This window comes from Ceraceosorus guamensis (assembly GCF_003144195.1).
Source record: "Ceraceosorus guamensis strain MCA 4658 unplaced genomic scaffold IE81scaffold_7, whole genome shotgun sequence".
Taxonomy (NCBI): domain Eukaryota; kingdom Fungi; phylum Basidiomycota; class Exobasidiomycetes; order Ceraceosorales; family Ceraceosoraceae; genus Ceraceosorus; species Ceraceosorus guamensis.
This window is the reverse complement of record NW_020290002.1, coordinates 71,277-93,629: the sequence shown is the minus strand read 5'-3', so window position 1 is coordinate 93,629 and position 22,353 is coordinate 71,277. Positions and strand designations below refer to the sequence as shown.

The 22,353-nt window shown below is 56.0% G+C and overlaps 9 protein-coding genes across 9 annotated transcripts; 5 read left to right on the top strand and 4 right to left on the bottom strand.

The window, feature by feature from the left end:
• Positions 1 to 1,481: 1,481 nt before the first annotated feature.
• On the top strand, positions 1,482 to 2,015 carry IE81DRAFT_224884 (hypothetical protein). The gene has a single exon (XM_025511073.1). It carries the CDS (start codon positions 1,686 to 1,688, stop codon positions 1,971 to 1,973), a length of 288 nt encoding a protein of 95 aa, XP_025372143.1. The 5' UTR covers positions 1,482 to 1,685; the 3' UTR covers positions 1,974 to 2,015.
• Positions 2,016 to 2,197: 182 nt separating this feature from the next.
• Positions 2,198 to 4,085, top strand: IE81DRAFT_320576 (hypothetical protein). The gene is made up of 5 exons (XM_025513073.1): positions 2,198 to 2,578; positions 2,654 to 2,918; positions 3,007 to 3,277; positions 3,360 to 3,428; positions 3,504 to 4,085. The coding sequence occupies exons 1-5, from the start codon at positions 2,574 to 2,576 to the stop codon at positions 3,668 to 3,670; spliced, it is 777 nt and encodes a 258-aa protein (XP_025372142.1). The 5' UTR covers positions 2,198 to 2,573; the 3' UTR covers positions 3,671 to 4,085.
• Positions 4,086 to 4,796: 711 nt separating this feature from the next.
• On the bottom strand, positions 4,797 to 5,610 carry IE81DRAFT_224841 (hypothetical protein). The gene is made up of 2 exons (XM_025511072.1): positions 5,477 to 5,610; positions 4,797 to 5,409 (listed from the first exon to the last, which is right to left on the bottom strand). The coding sequence occupies exons 1-2, from the start codon at positions 5,498 to 5,500 to the stop codon at positions 4,948 to 4,950; spliced, it is 486 nt and encodes a 161-aa protein (XP_025372141.1). The 5' UTR covers positions 5,501 to 5,610; the 3' UTR covers positions 4,797 to 4,947.
• Positions 5,611 to 6,132: 522 nt separating this feature from the next.
• IE81DRAFT_320574 (hypothetical protein) lies at positions 6,133 to 8,015 on the top strand. The gene is made up of 5 exons (XM_025513072.1): positions 6,133 to 6,712; positions 6,889 to 7,003; positions 7,081 to 7,243; positions 7,319 to 7,445; positions 7,521 to 8,015. The coding sequence occupies exons 1-5, from the start codon at positions 6,452 to 6,454 to the stop codon at positions 7,593 to 7,595; spliced, it is 741 nt and encodes a 246-aa protein (XP_025372140.1). The 5' UTR covers positions 6,133 to 6,451; the 3' UTR covers positions 7,596 to 8,015.
• Positions 8,016 to 8,268: 253 nt separating this feature from the next.
• IE81DRAFT_345048 (hypothetical protein) lies at positions 8,269 to 9,021 on the bottom strand (the record flags this gene model as incomplete). The annotated part of the gene is made up of 2 exons (XM_025515873.1): positions 8,269 to 8,298; positions 8,422 to 9,021. 2 exons carry the CDS (start codon positions 9,019 to 9,021, stop codon positions 8,269 to 8,271), a joined length of 630 nt encoding a protein of 209 aa, XP_025372139.1.
• A 453-nt stretch (positions 9,022 to 9,474) lies between these two features.
• IE81DRAFT_320572 (Ebp2-domain-containing protein) lies at positions 9,475 to 11,883 on the top strand. The gene is made up of 5 exons (XM_025513071.1): positions 9,475 to 10,761; positions 10,867 to 11,156; positions 11,258 to 11,441; positions 11,533 to 11,539; positions 11,630 to 11,883. The coding sequence occupies exons 1-5, from the start codon at positions 9,800 to 9,802 to the stop codon at positions 11,807 to 11,809; spliced, it is 1,623 nt and encodes a 540-aa protein (XP_025372138.1). The 5' UTR covers positions 9,475 to 9,799; the 3' UTR covers positions 11,810 to 11,883.
• A 497-nt stretch (positions 11,884 to 12,380) lies between these two features.
• IE81DRAFT_286321 (hypothetical protein) lies at positions 12,381 to 15,113 on the bottom strand (the record flags this gene model as incomplete). The annotated part of the gene is made up of 4 exons (XM_025511669.1): positions 12,381 to 12,657; positions 12,796 to 13,734; positions 13,807 to 14,183; positions 14,283 to 15,113. The coding sequence occupies 4 exons, from the start codon at positions 15,111 to 15,113 to the stop codon at positions 12,381 to 12,383; spliced, it is 2,424 nt and encodes an 807-aa protein (XP_025372137.1).
• Positions 15,114 to 17,578: 2,465 nt separating this feature from the next.
• Positions 17,579 to 20,269, bottom strand: IE81DRAFT_320570 (hypothetical protein). Its single transcript, XM_025513070.1, has 7 exons — positions 19,657 to 20,269; positions 19,163 to 19,559; positions 18,977 to 19,080; positions 18,813 to 18,912; positions 18,669 to 18,744; positions 18,353 to 18,605; positions 17,579 to 18,267 (listed from the first exon to the last, which is right to left on the bottom strand). Exons 1-7 carry the CDS (start codon positions 19,969 to 19,971, stop codon positions 17,965 to 17,967), a joined length of 1,548 nt encoding a protein of 515 aa, XP_025372136.1. The 5' UTR covers positions 19,972 to 20,269; the 3' UTR covers positions 17,579 to 17,964.
• Positions 20,270 to 20,654: 385 nt separating this feature from the next.
• On the top strand, positions 20,655 to 22,038 carry IE81DRAFT_328278 (hypothetical protein; the record flags this gene model as incomplete). Its single annotated transcript, XM_025515098.1, has 6 exons — positions 20,655 to 20,722; positions 20,805 to 20,958; positions 21,080 to 21,223; positions 21,295 to 21,461; positions 21,533 to 21,746; positions 21,817 to 22,038. 6 exons carry the CDS (start codon positions 20,655 to 20,657, stop codon positions 22,036 to 22,038), a joined length of 969 nt encoding a protein of 322 aa, XP_025372135.1.
• Between the last annotated feature and the right edge of the window lie 315 nt (positions 22,039 to 22,353).

Genomic DNA, 22,353 nt, shown 5'->3' with positions numbered 1-22,353 from the left:
CGCGACCGGTGAGAGCTTGTCTTGTTGCTTTGGTCTGCTGGCGGGCTATGACTGAGCAGACAGACAACTTCGCAGAGGCACGACAGGATGTCTAATAGGTGGCGTGTAGCAAAGCGAGTGGAGTTATTGGCTTGGCACGTATGATGAGAGTCGACTTGGGTGGCACCACTGGCGATTGTTGCGTGATGAAGAGCGAGAAGAGCGGGGAGAAGGCTGGAGGTATAGCGGCGGCGATTTGCGTAGACGTGACCATCAGGGTCTTGGCGGTAGGAGTCGAGTCCCTCCTTCAGAGCGCCGGCCGCTCAGCGACTGCAGGGCAATTGCCAATTTCGCAATATCGGATTGACTTGGATGGCGCGATGATACGGAGATGGAGGAGGGGAATGTATGGAGGGAAGAATAAGTAGAAGGAGCAAAGCGATGAGCATCAAGCGGGAGCGATCAAGGCCCTCGTCGCCACGACCTCGAGCAAGCCGGCCTTCCTTTGAGCTGCAGCAACTCGTGAGTCTTGGATCGCGTGCATGCATGTATGTGCATTCACATTCACATTCCCGTACCCGTACACCTTGTACTCGTACTCGAGACTCTCGATCGTACTCTTGACTCATGCCTCTGACTCAGGACTCACGAGTCACGGCTGCTGTATGCGGTCAGGGTGGACGCTACGCCTCTCCTTCTACTGTGCTGACCTTGACTCGTGACTAGCGCACCCGCATGTAACGCACTCACCACTCGACATTCAGACTGTGCGCATGTATGCTATGGAGGTGATGTAGGGCTGCAATTTGAATCTTGAATTCAAGTTTGAGTGGCGGCGCGTCACCTCATCGCCTCTTTGTATTGAGTTGAACTGCTCATGCATGCCCTTTACGATTCAAATTTCTGATTGTTGTTTCAAATTCACGTTTGCAGCAAGGCTTGGGCCCGTCACAAGCTCGCAATAATGATAATACAACGAACAGCCATGGTAGCTTCATCCGCGCCGTCGAGGCTCCGCTCGCACTCGTGACTGATGGTGATCTGTAGCCGAAGGATATGGATGGCTATTCAAGATTCTGATCACGATCGGCGAGTTTGTGAAACACGCGGTCTCGCGCATTGAAAAAGATTGGCCATCACGAGTCCTACTGCGCGCTGTGGGCGGCTATACAGAACCCTTCGCATGTATGCGCATAGACAGATTTTGATTGTGAGTTATACGGTACCTCTGTGGTCACTGCATGCTGCTGCTGACTTCACCCACGACAATCTCGATCCGCGCTTGACCTTCACGCAAAGAGTTATGTCGATGTGGTCACATTCACACCATAAGCCGCGATCCAACCGCTGCACCCTTCCATCGTGACTGCAACACAGCACCAATTCACGAGTGTCGACGCCCGCTGCACGGAGGAGGAGGAGCTTGTCAAACGAATGCTGCTTAATTGGGCCCGCGCGATATTCTCATGCAACACAACCCCCTTTTCTTTTCTGCCAGCAGGAAGTTCCGAGCCTGAATCGTGATCGAGTCTGGGGGGGGGATCAATTCTGAAGCACACGAACCAGACGGATGGTGGATGACAACATCTCTTCTGTCTTGACACATGGCTGATGAATGTTCACGGAGAGTATGCACGCTCTCGGCACTCGATCGTGCTTCCTGAATTGCTCTCTTCGCGTGAGGGCTGAGCCGACGTCTCGCCAGCATGCCCCAGTGCTTGCCTATTGATTCGCAATTGATTCATCAGCTGGCGGCTCGCGGCGACCCCCGTCAAGCAAGAGCAGACCGACTCTGCATCAAAAAATGTTCAATTTGTGGATTGGGTGGGTCATCTCGATCGAGTAAGCTTGCACGATCCACTCACCGTGCACGTCTGCGAGCCTTGAGCGAGCTCAAGATTTGGTGCCTATACACACATCAGCAGGCACTCACATTCACAACACTCATCACCAGACTCTCAGCAAGAGTCAGCAGCAGCAGCAGCAGCAGCTAGCCGGCACGCACCATATATATGCAACCATCCATCCAGGCACACCGTATGTCGGTCGTGAAGAGCGCGTGCACGCGCGCCGCACGGACCTCCTTCCAAAAACGGAGCTCGTCTCGTGACCCTCGACCTAGCTGATGCTGCTGCTGGTTCTTGCATGCACCATCGATTTAAATCACACACAATCTTGAATCTTGATGAATTGTGAATGTGAATTTTGAATGCAAGATCTCTTCCCGTTGGATATCCGCATTCAAATTCAGAATCCTCAATTTTGATTGTGTGTGGACGCTCCACGCAGATCACCTCGGCTTCTCGCTCTCAAACAAGCAGAGATCGTCTTCATCCACCCGAAAGTCGAAGAGCTGTGGCGTGGCCATTTGTTGCAATCTTCAATCCCCTCCGCCGCGTCTTCCTCAACCTCGCTGATCGGCGAAAGTCAGGTCAGGCTTGTCGGGACTCCAGACAGGTGCTGTCACTGCGCCTGCCACCTCCCGCTAGATCGCAGCATCGGTACGTAGCTGGTGACAGAGCGTCTTGAGGCTCGCAGGAGCGGGAAAAGCCAGCGCTACTGTCTCAAGCATAGCTAGCGATCACAGTCAAAGCATGAGGTACGTGCGCACACACCCAAGCCACTTCAAATGTTGTGACCCATCGCGCTAATCCTGGAGCCTTGCAACTTCCAGTCGCAAGCAAAAGAGCAGCACCTCCTCCTTGCCTCCGGGTCAAATCTACTCGCAGCCGAGCCTGACAGGATCTGGAACGCACGACTCGGCAAGGCTCGCTTTGGCTGTGGATGCGCTCAAATCGGAAAAGTCGCCCGTCTCTCTGGATGACTTTGCCATTCGGCATGGACTCGAGGCGCTGTTGAGGGATCAAAGCCTGCTGCAGAGGTTCAAGGAGCATGAGAGGGTGACTTGGAATGAGAAGAGCGGGAGCTATAGCTACAAGGTGATTGCAATAGTACACGTGGGATGGGTACACGGTCTGCCAAGGCGTTGCATCTGACACACCTACCCCAACGCTCCCGCACCTTGAGCCCGACTTTGACCTGCGAAGTCCAAACGATCTATTGCATCTATTGGAGCAGAGATCCAAAGCCTCGGCTCCAGGAGGACTGTCTGCGGGCATGAAGATCTCGGAGCTTCGCGAGTCATACGATCATGCCAGAGATGCTGTCGAAGATTTTACAAAGCACGAGCCAAGGGAAGAGCGCAAGGTGCTGGTGCTTCGTGGGCTCAAGGACGGCCTGATTCGACACGTGTACTGGAACGAGATCAGAGGCTCAGATTCAAAGCCGGTAGACGACGGTCAGTTGGAAGCGCTGTGGTACGCCCTTTTGAAGCTCCTGACACGCCTCACAATGCCTTTCATCCCTTCATCTCTCGATAGAATTCAAGGAGCTCTGGCATGCCCAGAAAGTTCCCGACGCTGTCGATCTGCCCAAAGCCTTGGCTGCAGGTAAGGAGAGACCCTCTACTATTGAACACAAGGCCCTACAAGCTCACCTGCGTCGTGCTTCTCCTTCCACCGCAGAGGGGCTTCAGATGGCAAAGTCCGACGAGAGCAGCAATCCAAATCCACAAGCTGCGCGAGGAAGAGGCAGAGGTCGTGGGCGCGGAAGAGGAGGGTTCTCTGGTCGGAAAGTCAAGGTGCAAAACACTCATTTGGAAGGTGTGGACTTGAGCAAGGATTACGTGTAGACAGCTCAGCTAGGTCTGCATGGTCATTCTTCAAACGATTGGCTGATGTGGGACATCGTGAGCTCGATCTCCCTCTATGTGGCTGCAACCGCTCGCAACCCAACATCTACAGGGAACTCGTCCCACACAAGATTGTCGGCGCTACCACATTTGCAAGCGGGCACAGGAAGTTGACCGACACGCATTGTAGGGGCTCTAGAGTCTAGCGGAGCGGATGGTCGCTCTAGGCACAGAACCAGGAATCCGTACGAGTCCACACAGCATGGTGTGTTGCTACTAGGTATTGCTGTACGTCTGCAGACACAAAGCACGTCTAGTCTCGACAAGCGTTGTCGAGTCCGACTTCGATCGAGACGATTCGGAATATCATTTGCGTATTTGACGACCACGATGTCGGCTGACGCGAAATGCGCCGATCGTTCGCGCGTCCCCGAATCTCATTTCTGAAGCTGCGAAAGCTTTGCGGGGTTCCTGAGCTGAGCGCGGTGGGGGCTTGCTCGCTGGCATCTCAGCAGGAAGCAAGCAAGGCTCGTTGCAGAGGTGCAACTAAGAAGCAAAATTCTTGGCATGTCCTGGCGACGGCGCGTTCTTAATTGCGCTCTGCCTTTGACCGGTCAGCGCGTTCCTCGACTATACACTTTGCGACGATGAGACACGAGATTCGAACTATCTGCATGGGGTGCCAAGATTGCTTGGTCCTTGGCGCGCGCACACTCGTCCGCGTCAAGGGGCGCGGCGCAGCGCAGCGCGGCTGTGGCGGCGCAGCGCAGAAGCGCATGGCAGCAGCAGGCTGACCGCAGCAGTCAGAGTCACGAATCTCACGATGGCGACTCTGCTGACTACGGTCAATTTGATTCAGCACCGCGTATTCGAGCAAGCAGAGCAGTCTGCAAATGTCGAGGCAGGTCGCGATGGGCCGGCCAAGGCGGGGTGATGGATGAAGGAGTCAAGTCCGACGGGGAGCTAGATCGGTGACTCTGTCACGGTTGCATGCACAATAGCGACGCGGAGCGAGTGAATGCAATCAAATGAGCAGATGCATGATGAATGAATCGTGAAATGTGAATGTGTGAATGCATGGGTACGCGGGGCACCTTTCAGGGTCTCCTTCTTGGCTCACATGCAAAGCTCCTCCGCCGCACATCCACGCTCAGCAGCAGCAGGTTTTGACGAGAATCAAGCGCTGCGTGCCTACCTCCGCTGCGTGATGCTCAAGAACTCTCCAAGAAGGCAGCGCATGCATGCACGATCCGCGATTCGTTTGGGATGGCAACTGGTCATTCGCCAATCGTGAATGATGTGCGTGTCCATTCAAAATCAAAAGGAGGCCCATGTGTAGAGAAAGGCCATTGCTGAGTCTGCGTGGAGCGCTCGAAGTGCTCGCTATGCACACGACAAGTGGCGGTGGATGTACCGCTACACCTGTTCACCGCTCCTCTTGTGGCTTTATCGGTCCAACCGCCTGCTGGGCCCACCCACGGTACTGCTGTACAGGCGGCAGATTTGGTGAATGGATGCACCTTTGTGCTGCCAAGGGCCGAGCTTGAGTGTGAAGCGCGGGAGCAAGACTGGCCAAATCCCACATATGCAACGAGCCAAGCCGCAAGAAGCCGTTGCTTGCCCCCTATAGCTTCACACGACTTTCGCCTCATTCTCGTCCTGCTGATGCTGCATGCATGGGGTTGACTGGTCTTGCTTGGCCTTTTGCTGCAACACTTTTCGCTGATTGTAGAGCTAGGCTGCATCATATGCTGGGACCTCATTAGTACTCTGTATACACAGCCATGGCCTCACTCAACATCTTACAGGAGCCGACGAGGTGCGAAACATGCACTCGTTGGGCGCGCGCCAGTGACTGCATGGCTGGCTATTTTTGGGTCTCGCTCAATGGTGAGCATCAGCGGGGCTGACTTGAGCGAGCCTTTGAACCGCGGCGCAAGCTCATGTCAGGGAGGCGCTGATAGCTGCCCCACAGATGGGGGGGGGGGGTGGATTGGGCGGTCTGAGATTGGACACACTCGTGAATGTCGAGCATGCGTATGAGGACGAGTCATGAGTGCTTGGCGGACGAAGCAGCAGAGGGACTGCGATGAAGCGGGTATGTATACCGCGTATATACCTGCAGTCGTGAGTCTTGAGTAGCGCTCGCCGTGCGACAGCTGCGATGTACGGGCGCGCGCGCGAAGCAGCAAGTATATACGGTGCACACACGGGGGCGCTGCCTCGGGCGCGGGCGCCCATGCAGCATACATATAGGCGATCGAGGATCATGGCGTGCGGTACGGCGCACGCGGTTGCTGCGAGATCCTGCCGCCGCCGCCCGCCGCGCGATGCTGTTGAGGAGCATCGCACCGCATTCAGCATGAGCAGCAGCAGCATGAGCAGCAGCAGCAGCTGTGCGTACCGAGCCTATACCGGCAGGAAATGGCATGACGATGTTTCCATCTTTGTTTGCACGGATGCATTCATCTGCCCGACTACGCGCTTCTTTGCCCATCTTCACCATCAGTACGAACCTTGACCTCAATCATCCCTCTCCCAATCCACGCGCATCTTCCCAACACTCACATTGTCAAACCGGCGCAGATCGCTAAACGCCAGACCTCTTGCCTTTCGCACTACAGTGCTTCGCGCCAACAATCGGTGCGCCTCGGTCCTTGACCCGCCACCATCACACTCGCATACACACGCGATCCGACGAGCTGGGTCCAACGCCTCGCACCTGTCCTTCTGCTGGTCTTCTAAAGGGGCAAGGTCGTCCGCAGTCGACGCATCTCTAGGATGCAAGGTGCCATCGCTTCCTCCTCGCAGGTCACTCTCCTCGCGTCCGACGTCGCCTCATCGCATCATCACATCAGGAAGGCCGAACGAACACCTTTGCGCCAGCGCAAGAGCCCCCGAAGCATGAGCTGGTCTGCTATCGTGCTCGCTTGTCTCGCGGCGGTGGTGCTTTCGGCCCAGCCCTCGTCTGCGCAGTTTCAGAATGTGACGAGCCTTGCGGGAACTTGGGCTAGCGGATCTGGAAATGTCCTCACTGGATTGGTGAGTCTCGTCACATGGCATGACGACGGTAGCGCTTCGGGGGAAGTCTGGCGGGCTTGTATGCACGCGTAGTGACCATCGCTACGAGGCCACGAGGCTACGAGCATGTGCACTCGGTCGCAACCATCCTTTCGGCTTGCTGACACCCCCAACTCCTGTACCTCTGCCGCACATAGGAATTCTTCAATCCGATCGCGAAAAAGTTCACAGTGCCCAGGACGTCGGGAATTGCCTACTCCTTCACAAATGATGGCTTCTTCGAGACAAGCACCTACACCTACACGTCCAATTGTGCGTACCGAAGTTCGAAGCGCATCTGAGTCTGGCTGTAACTCATACACATTGTGTGACTTCTTCTCAACCCACAGCTGCGAACAACAGGTGCTTCAGGGCAGCGCTGACCTGGCAACATGGATCTTACACGTTCAACCCGAACGGTTCCATCAGCCTGACTCCTTTCGCTCCAGATGGCTACGTGCAAGTAATGGATCCTTGTGCAGGCACGAGCGTGGCGCAGTACCAGTATAAGCAGTGAGTGCTGCGCGGCTTTCATCCATCGACTGTGCTCGCTCGAGCACTCACGCCTACGGCGCGTTCCGTGCGCAGATTCGAATTGATCCCTCAGTGGTACAATTACTTGGATCCGAAGCCAGGCTTTTTGCCAGAAGGACAGACAGCGTACGGTATGAAGATGTTCAACGATGGTGGTGGCGGGGAGGCTGGTGCTCCAAAGGTGAGTACTGGGTGCGAGGGCTGCAAACACAGTAGATGGCTTACACGCATGGGCTTGACTTGCCCGCCCTTGCAGCCCATCATGTGGTTGGTGCGAAGACCACCCAACATGTTGCCAACGCAGCAACTTTACCAGGAGGTGATCATGTAGAACACCTTGGGACAGTACAGTAAATTTGGACATACATTTCTCGCAACGAAGAAGCTCTTCAAACCATCCACTCTCGATTACTGCCAGCTCGCAGGCTCAGGCATTGCTTGGTCCAAGCGCACAGCTTCTCTTCTCCTGCGTCACCACCCCCTTCTAGACTTGCCACTTCCATCAGCAAGAAGCGCTTTGCCTATCTTTCTGCAAGCTCGAGGCTCCGCTCGGCGTTCAAGGGTGATTAGGCCAGGTAAACACAGACGCGACCTCGAGGCGCCGCCGCCGTGTGCATCTGACAACAAGGAAACACGCCTGTCTCCTCCCCTTTCCACATCCACATTCACCCTCACCTCTCGTGCTTCCCTGACACTTTTCCCTCACCTGCCCCGGCCCGCTGCTGGACAATACGATTCGATGACTCGTGTGCTCTTTGCATTTGTGCGAGCGAGCAAGCATATCAGTCACAGGAGCATGCTCAGACTGCTTTTATGAGACGTTGTGGTAGGAGGGACGTCGGCATGAGGAGTGCAAAACGGCATGGAATCCGAGGGCTGTTGAGGTGACCACCAACAAAGACGGTGTGCTCTGCGCCAGCCCCTCGTGCCGCATCATTCATGTCCTCACTGGCACCTCTGGGATGCAGATGACCATGAGCCTTGGGGTACTTGGTGGCGGACTCCTAAGCGCCTGTAGCTTTGATTTGCATGGCCTGTCAAATCGTAATGATGTGCAGTGAGGTACGCGAGTCAGCCAACTACAGGTGGACCGCAGTCGTTGGAGCCTCTCGTCTCGCAGCCCTTCAATTCCCTGCCTCTGCTTTGCGATGACTCACCAGCTGGACCTTTTTCCTGACCAAATCCTTGAATCTCCGCCTATGCCTAAGGCTTCTCAACCTTCTCCTCTTCTTTGACGGTTTCTCGTACCTCATTCCCGCAAACACTTGTTGTCTGACGGAATTCCGATTCAAAATGCCTTTGAGCATGTTCATTGCTACAGAGATGTCCTCTTGACCCGTCACTGTTCGTCCGATGGTCGTGGGTGAAGCTAGACGGGTATTGCCGTACACGCGCTGCGTCATCCAAGCATCCTCTTGCGCTTCCCTCTCGTCCAATTTGGGCGCCGAGCCTAGATAATTACCGCGGATATCTGGACTAAAAGTATCCAGCACTGCATCCCATTGGCCTTTGGATTTGTCTGCTGCAGATTGAGGGGCGGGTGCGGGTGCACCTGATGGAGAGGAAGAGGCGGAGAAGGAGGGAGAGGAAGAGGATGGACCGGAAGAAGGTTGAAATTGGCTGTCGGCGCACTTGGCAGCGCTCGAGGTGATGTGACGCTTCGCGGTGGCCGAGACGCTCGCTCGAGCGGTAAAGGAGCAGCGACTGGAAGCGTTGCCAAGGCTAAGCGCCTGTGTGGCCCGTATCAGCGATCGCATGCTCGAGTTGCGATGGTGATGGTTGTCGCTGACTCCGGTGCGGTGATGATGATTCCGCTTCGCGTGAGTTTGTGTTTGGCGTGCGTGTCCGAAGAGTGGCTTGCAAGCCCGCAATGGGCTCGAGTCAGCGCCAAAGACGAGTTTGGGAGTTATGTATGCGTGCCGCAGAGCCTTTGAAACAACACGCCCAGCTAGTGTGTGCATTTAACAGTCGAGAGTAGCAATTGCGTGGCGGGATCGCAATCACGAACGTCGTTCATCGTCTGGCCTGACTCTTTGACTCTTGACTGCTCACACTTGACTTTGACTCAAACTGTACTCTAACGCGCGGTTCACGACTCGTGACTTCTTGCAGCCCCACGTGGAATCAAGCTCGCTTCCCTCACGAACGACTCGCTCACGACTCACTCACACTCGCCCTCACTCAAAAGACTGGTCAACACACCATGGCCGCGCGCGGGCGAATATTTGAGCGAGGAAGCTCTGTCGTACGAGAGACGCGCACGCCCAACTCGAAGCCTCAATTTTTTGGATTCAAGTTGCAGCACCCCGGACGCTCTACATCAATGACTAGAAATCATGCCTTCGCAGTACATCGACATCACCCACACTTCCGATCTACCCTCTGTACTCCGACGCATACACGAGCGAGCAAGCCAGCGAGCAGCAGCGCTTTCCCCATCCGCTCTGATTGATCAACGTGGGGCTCTGCGCTCCTCCGCCCTGCGATACTGCGGGTCCAACACCCTTCTAAGTCTGCCAAGCTAGAACATCAATCATGGCCGGTCGAACGCAGGCACGCGCGCAGCGGACGCCTTCCAAGTCAGACAAATCAGCACTGCTTGAGAGAAACTCCTCTGCTAATAGAGGCAAAGTCAAGCCCTCTGTAGCTGTGGAGACAGGCACAGACGAGGAGGAGGGAGATGGGAACGAGATTGCTCATGATGAGGAGGAGGAGGAGCAGGAGCAGGAGGAGGAGGACGACGACGACGACGACGACGACGATGACGATGACGATGAGCAGGAAGACGGGGTCAGCGAGGAGGAAGAAAGCGATGAAGATGAAGAAGTCTCGCAAGAAGGATTGGAAGCTCTGATGAAGGCATTGGGGGATGATGGGCTCAGCGCAGAGGATTTGGCTCAACTTCAAGCCCTTAGAGGAGAAGCAATTGAGGATGATGATGCTTACGATGACGACGACGATGAAGAAGATCAGGATGATCAAGAAGAAGAAGACGAGGATGATGAGGATGATGAAGACAAAGGGGAGCTTGAGGGTGACGAGGAAGAAGCGGAAGAGGTAGAGAATCGCGTCGCAACTCCCAAAGCCAAGGGAAGCAAGAGCAAGGCGAGCGACACGCTCGCTGCCAGTCTAGCACGGAGCGGGCTGATACCTGAGCCAGAGTCTGAGAGCGAAGAGGAAGAGGAAGCTGTGTCATACGACGAGGATGAAGCCGAGGAAGACGATGAGGAGGCTGATGAAACCCAAAGCTCATCAAAGGCTGCTGCCAAGAAGGGCAAGGGAGAGTGGCCAGCGATGCGAGAGAAGATTAACAATCAAGATGCCATGCGCAGGATACGGCAGGATTTGTCCATTGATGGAGGCGCACTTGGCCAATCTGCTCCGGGAGCTCTCCCATGGATCGAGCACATGACTGTTGTCTACCCTCAGCGCATCGATGCCGCACTTGCTGGCGTGCCGGATCCCGCCAACGACGACTTGAAGCGGGAGTTGGCTTTGTGAGTGTACCGCGAGTGGAACGGGATCGGCCAGTGGGGCATCCTGCGCACGAAGTTGATGCTGAAAGCACTCACTCTCACTTTGCGGTTCGGGCGCCCTTGCAGCTACAAGCAAGCGCTAGACGCTGCTGTTCGAGGTCGAAGACTGTGCAATCAAGCGGGCATACCCTTCGACAGGCCGGCAGATTTCTATGCCGAACAGGTCAAGACGGACGAGCACATGGAGCGGGTCAGACAGAGGCTGCTGGACGAGAGCGCTGGCATCAAGGCTTCTGAGGAGGCAAAGAGGCAACGAGAATTGAAGAAGTTCGGGAAGAAGGTTCAAGTCGAGAAGCAGCTCGAGAGGCAGAAGAGCAAGAGAGAGTTGAATGAGCGCATCAAGGGTCTCAAAAGGAGTGAGTGAAGTACTTTGCCAGTGCTCTCAAGTCATGTACGAGAGTAGCAAGCTGATCGACATGCACTGATCACCTTGTCGTGGTCCGTCTGCGCCTCTCAGAACACGAGGGCGCTTTGGAAGGCGACGATGATGGATTTGATGTGCGGCTCGAGACTGCCATCGACGGTCAGGAGCGGGGCAGAGGGGCGCCTTCTAGAGGCGGCAGAGGCCAAATCAGACCCAAAGCTAGAATGCCAAGGTCAGCCAGAGATGCCAAGTACGGCTTTGGGGGCAAGAAGAAGCAGTGAGTTCGGCCGAGTCATAGCTTGATACGTTTCAAAGGTGCTGATGCTAGCTCGCATCCATCTTTGCTTGCACGGCGGTGTCTGTTTCAGCGCAAAGGTGAGAATGAAGCGTTGTCGCCCAGGCCTCTTTGGTCGCCTTGAAGCGTTGAAGCTAATCGTGTTCCTTGCATTGATGCCGTCCCTCCAGGAGAACACGCGGGAGTCCACAAACGACTTCGGCGCGATGCGTGGTGGACGAGCCGGACGCGGATCCGCGCGAGGTGGAAGAGGCGGTCGAGGTGGTGGTGCACGAGGAGGAGGCCCTCGGGGAGGATTTCGAGGAGGAGCAGCTGCGAAGCGACCAGGAAAGTCGCGCAGGACTGGTTGAGCAGCACCACAACAAGCCAAATCGTATTTGTCCTGAGCTCTCTTTCCTGCATCGCAATGTCATTGCTGACTGGACGTGCGGGGCTGATTGAAGGGTGTATGTGCCTAGCGCACGGGGATGTGCGCGTGATGCTGAGAGGGATCGCGCGACTTCTCTAAAGAATTCGCAAGATGTTATGACTACTGTGTCGAGAGGCAATCGTCAGGAATGCGAGGATGGTAGCGATGGGAAGCAAGCGTTGCTGTCCAAAGCCGCGAGCGATTCTCAATTAACAGCAAGCAGGCGCGTCGCAGACGGCACCGGGAACAACTGGCATCACGATCGACGACAGCGAGCATTGTCACGACTTTGCGTTTCGCGTACCCAGCAAGGCCACTGTGGGGCGCAAGGTTGGAGCGAAGACTGTCTGCAGTTCAGAGAGATCTGTCGATGTGAGGGTGGATGAGATACAAGTACAGTAGTAGCAGTAGTAGGATCATTTCTAGATACAGCAAGTCTGTGTTGGGCTCGAAAAGTTCATGAAGGAACGTGTGCGCGAGCTTCATCTTGGGGACGTGCTCGTGCACTTCACTCAAGCCCACGCGGTGGGTATGGTGGCCATGCAGGCAGCCCATCGTTGCAAGCGGCCGCTTTCTTCAGGTGCAACGATTGGCAGTAAAGCAGCTCCAGCGCCGCCAGGACGGGGGTCAAGCTCAGAGAGCAACCTACCGGTGCTCGGATCTCTCTGGGCTGCTTCGAAGGAGTGCGAATGGTGGTCGTGGCGGTCACCGTACGCTGCGCCAGTCGACGACTCGGGCACTTCATCATCCTCCTCGTAGCCTTGCGCGAGGGCGTGCAGCCGGGCCGCTCTTTTGCGAGCGCTGCGCGCGGCTGGGCTATCGGTCGCGCTCGACCTGGCAAAGGAGGACACACTTGCCCTAGATGTTCGATCCGCTGCAGATGACCGGCGCGAAGCGGCAGATCGGTGAGATTGCTCCTCTTCGTACGCAAGAACGTCTTCGGCGCTGGCTTCCGCACCCAGCCTTCTTTCTCCAGCCATTCTCGAGATCCTATCTTCCGCGTCGCACCAGAACATGCTCCACGCAGGTTTGTACTGGTCCTCACCCTCAACAGAGGCAGCGACTTTCTTTTCCGCTTCAGAGCGCGTGTCTATTCTCATGAAACCGTTCGAGCGCTCGTAATACCATCTGTTGACCGGATTGTCTGCGCGAGATTTCCAGACGAGATCGCGTCCAGTACCAAAACCACCAGCGCCCCCATTATCGTTGAGCGCATCGAGAAGTCCAAGTCCGTGCACCTCGTCTCTCAGAGCGCCCCAAAGGAAGTCGACAGTTCCGGAACCTTGCAGACTTGGCAAGACCGCAAACTTGTCCAAGTACGCGATGGGCTCGTCCACACCTTCCACGTCGGTTGGTGCCATCTCCCTAGTCACGATCGCAGCTCCTTGATAGTCACCAGTGACGATAACAAAGTCGCAAGATTTAGTCAAGCGCGCGTAATAGGTCTCGGCGTCGAGCTTCCTGCCGAAACTAGCTTCTAGCAAAGCAGTGAGCTTGTGCTGGTCCACCTGAGCAAAGTCGGAAAGCACCCGTACATCAAGTCCTGGTCGAATGATAGTGGGTGTATGTCTGACATCCTTGCGGCTCGCAAGGAGGCGATGCGGCAAGGAAGGCGAGTGAGCTGCTTTGTTGGTGATCAGGTTCGCAATCAGACTTCGTGGTGATCTGTGCGAGACGACGACGCCAGAGGAAGAGTGTGGCATGTAGGAAAGGCAATCCTGCACCATTGCGAGATTGCTGAGTGCCGTGGGATGTGTGCGAGACCAGACGAAATGGTCGCGGATGTGCGCATACTCTGAGGCCAGATTGATGGAGAGATGAGGGTTGCCTCCTCGTGCGTGGGATGGTATGCCTCCCTCTCGATTTCTGGGACAGAAAAATCGCAAAGCCTTAGCGGCTAGGCCAAAATCGCTCCTACGAGCCCTCCACTGCACTCACATGACCATCAAGCGCAGAGGCATCATGTCGACGCCGTCTTCCAGTCCTTGTCCCTGCAGCGCAGCAGTCTCCTCAGCGCGCGCAGCAGCAGACATATCTCTAGCCAGCCCAACAAGCACATCGTCTGCAGACACGCATACAGTCCTCTCTGCTCCATGCTCTTCGGGATCGCTGTACAGAGCAAGAGGCGCCAATACTGGAATCTGGTCGCTGGCCAGCGCGGACCGCAAGGTGGACAGGTCGTCGTCGCTAGCCACTGGCGATCTGTGGACTGCGGACATTAGGTTCCCACCTGCAGCTGTGACCGACGACGAAGATGAAGACGCCGCGGCAAGCGACGCTTTAGCCTCCAGATTCTGTCCTTGCGCTGAAGCTGTCTGGTTTGCCCAGCAATGACCTGCTTTGCCCTCTCTGGCTGAACGCCTCGGTGCTCTTTCCGGGAAGTGAGGAGGTGAGGCGGCATGCCTCGCAGTCACTGCCTCGGCATCCACGCGCATGATAGCCTGAGGGAAAGGCCTGGCTGGAGCGCCCTTTTGGGACAAGAGCTCCGAAAGCTTGTAGACGTCCGCAACGAGCCTCTTTCTGAGAGCCTCTTGAGCCAATCCAAGACGTCTGCCCTTGCTACCCGCCGCTGCCTTAGCGGCTCCTTTCGCCCTTACGGCGGCCTCGCCAAGCCAAGGGGCCATGCTAGCCTCTTCAACCTCGTCCATCTCCGAAGCGTCCAAGCGTCGACCATCGACGGAGGCAAAGTGGGACACTCCACTGCTCCACGTGGCCTCTTCTGAGTCCATCACGATGACGGAGACCAGCCCAAGCTTCTTCAGGTAGACCATTCCCTCTGCTATGCTCTCCAATTGCCTGTCTGTGAAAGGCCCCTGCACTTTGACCAAGGCGGTGTGCTGCTGAGTGATGGGCCCCGGCGAGAGCTCGGGCTGCAGGGCTGCTTCCGTGCCATCCTTTGCGGGGATCAATTCTTGCTGCTCTTGGGAAGTTGAATGCCGCGAAACGAGATGCTCAGGTCGGTTGACGTCGTCGCGATGCTTGTTGGGGTTCGCGGGTCTGGCAATGGGCGGGGGTGGAACTTGAAAGGAGTTTGGCAGCTTCAGACCTGAGCCGGCACTCGACGACGTTTCACCGTTGGGCTGCTTCTGCTGATGCTGCTGTTGCTGCAAGAAGCCAGGCGGAAGCTGTCGTGACGTCCCACCGGAGCTGGGCTGACGAGTTCGAGGGGCAAAGGAGTTGAGGTAGGTCTTTGAATCTCTAAGTGATGGTTGAGCATTGAGGATCTCGAGGATCAGGCTCTGCATTGGGCGTTTGGAGCCCATGGTGAACGAGGCAATCGGCGCGACGTAGACGAGGGATTGGGTGGCGAACAATCACGGATGAGGCGACATCGCGCGTGGTGAAGTGAAGAGGTTGACGGGAAAGGAGTGGAAGCAGAGTTTGCGGAAAGTGCAAGATGAAGAAGAAGAAGAAGAAGATGATGATGATCAGCGCAATGTGTTCGATGACGCAAGGACGAAGATGGAGAAAAGGGTTGTACGCGAAGCGATCGATGAATCGAGCAACTGCTGGCCCCGGTGAGCGACGCCTATACTGATTTTGTGAATGTGCACGAAGAGAAGGGCAAAGCTAGGAAGGTGCCGAGCGGTGCGATCGCCGTGATCGCTATCTGCCCTGCAGGCAACTGCAAGGCCAACTTTGGCCTGCTTGTTGTGGTGTATCTGATGCCGCGAGAAGATGTGAAATCTTTTCGACCGCGGAGAGCGCGCATGTGCGCAGCAAAGCAGACGCAACAGAAGAGGCGGGCACGCGTACCCAGACCAGCATGCAGCTGCTGCCGCCTAGCTAGCTAGCTCTTTCAATCCGTCGCTCCACTTTGACGCAAGACTCACGTGCATGCAGGCTCAGGCAGCTCTCCATCCATCCATCGAGTTGATGTGAGTCAGAAGAGACGGTCTGGCACGACTCAGACTCACCTTCCACATTAAAGAATCTTCCTCGCTGTGCATGGGCGGTCTGACGCTGGACCTGTGCAACAATCGAGCTGCACTCGCGGTGCTCTGCGCCAGAGATGTGATGGGCGTTGTGTAAGAGGCGCACGCCGGAGCTTGCCCCTGCAATTTCGCGCTCCCACGTGATAATCGAGAGGGGCCAGCGCCGGGCCGCCTGCAAACACAAGCCGAGGCTCGGCTGAAGGTGTGGGAGGCTGCTGGCATGATGAGGAGATGCGGCAACGCGGCGGGAGTGGGAGAGGAAGGGGAAGAGGGGCGGGTTGGGGAATGCGCGAGGGGGGGAATGGTGGTGATGTCGGCTCTTTCGCAAAGCGTAGATATATGGGTCAGATGATGGCCTATATATACACAGACACTGGCGCCTGCTCTCCACCACGCAAACTTCGTTGTCTGATCAGCAGCAGCATACTCGGTCATCAATTGGACGTGAACCTTGGGCCCTTTCTTCCCCCCCCTTCAATCACGCATTTTCCACGCAAGTCCGCCACGCAGTCGATGTGACTCGGCAGACTCCGAGTCATAATCAAGCGTGAATGGCGAAGTGTAAATGAATGCACGTTGATCATCAAAGCATTCGCGATTTGTGGTTCGCGAGACGCGCTGTGCTCAGGCCAAGCAAGCAAGCGTTCCAGCCAGCCAGCCCCCTGTTTGGGTTGCGGGCATCCAGCATGCGACAAGGTGGATGTGGATAGACTGGGAAGGGCGAGTATTCGATACATGTGCAATAATCAAGCAGTGTTGCATGGTTCGTGATCGAATGCAAAGATGAAAGGGGCATGACAACGCGGAGCAACGACTCGTTAGGCGATCATCAATTTGGAACATCTGTCCATTCAGACCCGCAACCCTAAGCGCGGCCGGCCCAGCAGCTACAGTCACGAGTACTGTATACCGTTGTGTACCCTACATATCGGTACATAGACAAAGACTTGCGCACAGAGTCAAAGCGGAGAGCGAACCTGCCGAGCGCGTGCCGCCGTTCGGCATGATGACCTCCTCAAAAAGGTTTCTGCCGCCGTCGCACCATCAATCGAAATTTGAATCACATGTGGATAGGTTTTCATGTTCAACTGAAGTCTTGTATATGCGGTCCGTGCATGCTGCTGGTCCTGCAGTCAATCGCAAGACGAATTGCCTCTCGTCTCTGGAATCACAATCACCATTAAGCATTAAGCGTCTCATATGCTTGATTACAAGGTTGAAGTTGTACGGTATTATGGCGGCCATGCAGCTACGCGGGCGAACCAAGATGCTTGCTGGCTGGGACCCTGGGCGCCTGCTCCGTGCGTGCTGTAGTAAAAGTCAGAGAGTCGAGTCGAGCATATATATATGCGCGCGAATCTTTGAAGGATCCCAAAGTAGTGAATCAGAAGGCTCACGAATCATGAATGATAATCTTTGAATAATCACGAATCACGTTCATGCGCAGTTTGCTGGGTGCAATTAAGCACCATCTCCACGCGTAGGGTGTACCCGTTCCACACCAGCACGCCGCACCCGCACACGTGTGAGACACAATCCTCCGACAGGCTGCATCAGCTCGTCTGAATTTGGCCCCCTTCTTCTGCATGCATAGCACAGCCTTTATCGGATCTTGGATGAGCCGCGCTCTGACTTTGATGTTGATCCTGACCTGCTGCTGCTGCTGCTGCTGCTGCTGTACCTTGGCGCGCACCATCGTTCCTCATCTGCCGAGCTTTGCATCTTCCACCTTCGCCCAATTCACAGAGCGCGCGCACGAGCGCAGGCGCATCTCCGTGCAGTAATGTGAATGGCAGACTGCGTTGTCGAACATCACCAACGCGCATGTTGCGTAAGAGGACGTTGTGGACACGCGTACTTTGACCGCAAACCACGCATGGCGGTGAGCCCAACAATTGCGAGTCATGGGTCCGAGAGCTTTCGAACTCGTCAAAAATCCAACCTTTGGTAGGCGCTCAGAATTAGCCGAGGCGCGAGATCACCGTCCATCCGCTGCGTCCTAACACCTAGTATGCATTTGTCTCTCCTCGAGGCTTCATTCTGGCGTCAGTCTGTGGTCGATGTCAGGCCCGGCCACATCTGGGACAAAGACTCAAGGCGCGGGCCCAGTACAATGATTTGCGGACCGGTAAAGGTATCGATTGCATTGCGATGAAAGCGATCAGCCAAGTGGTGGCTTGCCTTTCACGGTTGACGAAGAAGGCGGAGGAGACATGGGACCCGATGTCGTGCTGGAAGATGGGGAGAGCGGGGTCCTGGTGCCGCTGCTGGTGGCGCTAGAGCCGCGGAAAAGGTCGGTAGAGGGCCGCCTCAAAGCTGCTAGGCTGCCTAAATTGAAGGTTGCTGGTGCAGTCGTCGGTGTCTTGGGGCTCGTGGGCTCGCTCGCCTGACCGTTTGCTTCGCGGGTTGGTTTAGCCTTGTCCGCTTCGGACAGCAAGAATTCCAGAAACAGATTGGAGAAAGACTAAGACATCGGCGGTCACAAAAGTGGACGTTTGAGCTGAAATTGAAGAGTTCGCGTGTGGGCAAAGAAAACAGGTAGATCTCACCTCGTCTCCCGTTCCTCCACTGCTCGCTTCCGACCGCGTGTGGCCGCCGATACTGCTACCTCTTCTTACTCCTGGCGGCATACCTTTGTTGTACGCGCTGCCCGAAGCACCAGCAACGCGTTGCAAGCCTGTCGCTTCGCGCTGCTCGTCAGTAAATTGCAATACCGACGCGATCAAGGAGAGCATTTCGAAGCGCTTTGCATCTGCCCTCGGAGTCGTCAAGAACTGCACAAAAAGGTTGGTGACAAGCCGTCTAGATGCGAAGTGCGGGGCTTTAGAATAGATCGTGAGCGATCGCACAGACTCGCGCTCTCACCTGTCCACGTTTGAATCCGACGTGTCCGACCTTAATCTCCTCAAAGCCTCGGTGAGATGCTCATTCAAAATTACGGCTGCGGGGAGACTCAAAAAGTAAACGAATAAGTTGACAGCAGGCGGGATTCTCTTGCGCATGACTCACCCTCGTGCCTCAATTTGCCCACCAAGAGGTTCTTTTCTCTGACCTCTTTCTCTAGTATTGCATTCCGCTCCGCGGCGTCTCGGTAGTCCGCAAGCTTGCTCTGAATTGGGAGGCGATCTCCTCAGCCAGGCCATTTTGGAAGCAGATACTGTCCCATCACTCACTTCCGCTATGGTCGTGCGCTGTTTGTACTCCTCGAGAGAAGCCACGATGGTGTCGTACTTCTCTTGATAGTCTCCTAGAGCGCGTTGCAGCTCACTTTCTTGCGCTGCCAGCGAGCAAGCGCACGTCGAAGCAGTCGTTAAGGTCAGCGCCGCAAGAGATGTTGCCGGTAAGATGCTGCTGCTCACCTGCCTGAAATTCCTCCAAAACCGCCTGAAGTTCCCTCGCTGTGGCGCCTTCTCTCTCAGCTCGTGTAGCTTCCTCCATCTCTTTCCTCTCTGCCTCATCTCTCCTCCGTTCGGCCTCTGCAGCTCGCGACTCTGCCTCCTCTCGAAGCCCACGCTCTTCTGTGTATGCGCTCTCCCAGCCTTCAGCCTCGATTCGAAGCCTTTCCGCACTTTCTGCAAGCTCTCGCGTTCGATCTGGAGGAGCCGCATTCCTTGCTAGATCCAAGGATGTCTGGAGCCGCTCCACGTCTGCATGAGATCCTACGAGCTCGTTCTTGAGCGTCTCGACTAGCTCGGTCTGCGTCGTCAATTGTGCCTGCAAGCTCTCGATATTCGACTCTCGCCGATCGAGCTCTTCCTGCATTCAGCGAGCACGTGTAGTTCAGCATGCGTCAGTGTCGTAGTCGGATCGCGCTTTCAAATTCAGGAGTGCGCTTCGAATATTGGATACTCACAGCATCCTGTCGAAGCCGCTCACCCAGCGTGTTGCGCATGGCTGTCAGCTTGCTGAGCAAGCCTTGGTACTGGGCTTCGAAAGCATTCCTCTCCTGCTTCGCCCTTTTGAGCTCAATCTTGAGCTGTACCGCGCTCTTCTCTTCCTCATCTTCGTCCGCTGGCCAGCCATCTTCTGCTGAGCTCAGAGAGTCCGCTGTCGCCGATGTGCTCGCAATGGACGACCCGTTGGTACCCGAGCCGCTCGCAATGCTAGCGGCCGCAGTGACAGTTTCTACTGGAGCCAGTGCCTCCTCTACGCTCAGAGGCGCCGCCATTTCCAGGTCTCAAATGGCCGAAATTGAGGCTCTGTTGAAGCCTTGCAGCGGATACGATGACCTTGGCGCTCAAATGTGCGCGTGCGAAGGTGCACGGCAATGTGAAGAAGCGGTGAGGTTGGAGCCAGCAGAGTGGGCTGTCACTACTCTAGTACCGTGTGCCTCAGAATACTTGCATATGCCACAGTCAGCAGCAGCGACGACGAATCGTGGGTGGGTGTGGGCTCATCGAGGTGGGTGTGGGTGGCGATGCAAGCATGCTGTGAGCTGCTTCGATCTGAATCCACAACTGGAATCGTGAATCTCTCGATGCAGGGCAGGAGCAGCTGAATGCCGCTGCTGCTGGGTGGGACCTGCCGCCGCCATGCAGGGAAAGCTCTAGAGCAGGCCCGCGCGCGACCGCACACACCCGTCGTGAGTGCATCGTGCCGCGGCGCCCGCCATCTACATATACCGGTACACAGCATGCATCTTCTATACCTAAGGTGAAGGGAGAGCGCACGGGCCGGTCACGCCCTCGAGGGCCGTACAACTGCTCGCCTCAAGCTCTTGCATGCCCACATACATGTGCGCAGGAAGAACTTGGCTTTCGATCAGCTCCGTCATCCATCTTACCTTCCAAAAGCTCCATAGTCCATCACATGCTACCGGCTCAGATCGTCTGACAGCGCGCATGGCTCAGGATGTCGGCACCCTCCACCTCAAAGCGCAGTGTCGCCCAGGCTTTGGACTTTTTGGCGGAGCAGAGGAGGTGAGCCCGCCAGCTGAATGTGTCGTGCCGAGAGGATATCACAGAGCTCAAAAGATACCCGATTCACTTGACTGCTGATCAGACGACCCGATCGACGAAGTCAAGAGGTGGTTGCTTGTGGAGAGTTGATCCTTCTGGGAGGGCACTTGAACGCGCTTGGCCAGGATGAATTGTGGTCGCTGCTGGAGCAAATTGCCATCGCCGCGCTAGACGTTGGCAACTGGGAAGTGGCAGAGGTGAGCAGATGCGACGGGATGCTCTGGCAGCTCCGCAGATCAGCCGCTCATCGACGTGCCTGTCCAAGTGCTGACGGCTGATGGTCGTGGCTGACGTCCCTTCACACTCTTCCTCATCAAGCTCTGCGTCTCACGGCTCAATACGAGATTTCCCGAATCGAGTCGGGTGGCCAGCTTGCAAGGAATGCTGCTCGAAGCGCGAGGCGAAGCATCGAAAGCGCTGGACTTTTATCAGTCGCAGCTTGCAAAAGACCCCACGGACGTGGTGAGTGGATGTAGCTCTCATGGCTGTCCTCTCCACTTCCGACCCATCAATCTCGCACTTTACCTATCTAGACGATGGCAAAGCGGCGCATAGCAGCCATGAAGGCTATCGACCCTAACATGGATCCACGTGGAGGTGTACCAAATGCTATACTTGCCCTGCGCGCCTTCCTCGATCACTACTACGCAGATGCTGAGGGGTGGCAGGAGCTGGCAGGCTTGTATGCGAATGTTGCGCTGTGAGTGTCGTCATGTTGGCGCAACTGAGCCTGCTGACTGCGTTGCTGACCTCAGCTCTATTGACATGAAGGTATCCGCAAGCGATCTTTGCTCTAGAGGAATTGCAACTGCTGCAACCGCAAAACATCTTTGTCGTGCTTCAATTGGCCGAGACCCAGTACACTGCCCAGGAGCTCGAAAAGGCGTACACGAGCTTCTTAAGAGTGGTAGACATGTGTGACCGCGTCGATCCAGGCACCCGAAACACGGGGCCCTGGCTAAGGTCTCTGTGGGGATTGAAGGCCGTGAGTTGTCCGAGTCGCGCACGCCATACAAGAACGCAGTGAGGCTGATGTCTGATGTGCGGTGCCACAGACGACAAGCAAACTACTCCAACGAGGTGAAGGTGCCAGCGTAATTCGCTCGGGCACCAAAGAGGATCAGGCAGCATTCAGCCTGTCCAAGGTCAAAGAAGTAGATGCGCTCATCACCGATCTAATCCTCAATCGAGCGTACATATCAAGCTCCAAAGACGGCCTGGCAGGACCGCGGCTTACCAGAGAAGCAGCGAGAGCGCTGCTCGCCGCAGCGTCGTAGTTTGACTCTCGAGAAAACCAGCATAGAGCCACAAGTATATGATACTCACGACCGCCAAAGAGCAAGGAACGCGAGGAGACGCCCATTCAATGTCACCGATGCGCGGCTCACGACGCCGCGTACATTCTGACTCTGATTGATGCGTGATTCGAGCGCTTGGGAGGATTAACGGTTGACGTGCTCTGATCCTGGCACAAGCGCGAGACGAAGCTGGCCAGCGCCATCGACGTAGACTTCAGCCCCTGTTCGACTCCTTGACTGCCCTGACATCCGGCTGGCCAGCTCGCCGACAGCTATAGCACCACGCGCTTGCTT

What these genes read in the sequence shown, in the direction of transcription:
- IE81DRAFT_320570 (XM_025513070.1), bottom strand. Translation starts at nt 19,971, where the DNA reads ATGGCGGCGCCTCTGAGCGTAGAGGAGGCACTGGCTCCAGTAGAAACT. An exon ending in GGGCAAATTGAGGCACGAGG is followed by an intron (nt 18,745 to 18,812) that starts GTGAGTCATGCG and finishes GTCTCCCCGCAG; the next exon opens with CCGTAATTTTGAATGAGCAT. An exon ending in GTGGAGGAACGGGAGACGAG is followed by an intron (nt 18,268 to 18,352) that starts GTGAGATCTACC and finishes CCGATGTCTTAG; the next exon opens with TCTTTCTCCAATCTGTTTCT.
- IE81DRAFT_224841 (XM_025511072.1), bottom strand. Translation starts at nt 5,500, where the DNA reads ATGTTTCGCACCTCGTCGGCTCCT. An exon ending in TTCGCACCTCGTCGGCTCCT is followed by an intron (nt 5,410 to 5,476) that starts GTAAGATGTTGA and finishes CATATGATGCAG; the next exon opens with CCTAGCTCTACAATCAGCGA.
- IE81DRAFT_320576 (XM_025513073.1), top strand. An exon ending in GCGGGAGCTATAGCTACAAG is followed by an intron (nt 2,919 to 3,006) that starts GTGATTGCAATA and finishes CCGCACCTTGAG; the next exon opens with CCCGACTTTGACCTGCGAAG. An exon ending in GCCCAAAGCCTTGGCTGCAG is followed by an intron (nt 3,429 to 3,503) that starts GTAAGGAGAGAC and finishes CTTCCACCGCAG; the next exon opens with AGGGGCTTCAGATGGCAAAG.
- IE81DRAFT_320572 (XM_025513071.1), top strand. Translation starts at nt 9,800, where the DNA reads ATGGCCGGTCGAACGCAGGCACGCGCGCAGCGGACGCCTTCCAAGTCA. An exon ending in TTGAAGCGGGAGTTGGCTTT is followed by an intron (nt 10,762 to 10,866) that starts GTGAGTGTACCG and finishes GCGCCCTTGCAG; the next exon opens with CTACAAGCAAGCGCTAGACG. An exon ending in CATCAAGGGTCTCAAAAGGA is followed by an intron (nt 11,157 to 11,257) that starts GTGAGTGAAGTA and finishes TGCGCCTCTCAG; the next exon opens with AACACGAGGGCGCTTTGGAA.
- IE81DRAFT_224884 (XM_025511073.1), top strand. Translation starts at nt 1,686, where the DNA reads ATGCCCCAGTGCTTGCCTATTGATTCGCAATTGATTCATCAGCTGGCG.
- IE81DRAFT_320574 (XM_025513072.1), top strand. Translation starts at nt 6,452, where the DNA reads ATGCAAGGTGCCATCGCTTCCTCCTCGCAGGTCACTCTCCTCGCGTCC. An exon ending in GCGCAGTACCAGTATAAGCA is followed by an intron (nt 7,244 to 7,318) that starts GTGAGTGCTGCG and finishes TTCCGTGCGCAG; the next exon opens with ATTCGAATTGATCCCTCAGT. An exon ending in GGGAGGCTGGTGCTCCAAAG is followed by an intron (nt 7,446 to 7,520) that starts GTGAGTACTGGG and finishes CCGCCCTTGCAG; the next exon opens with CCCATCATGTGGTTGGTGCG.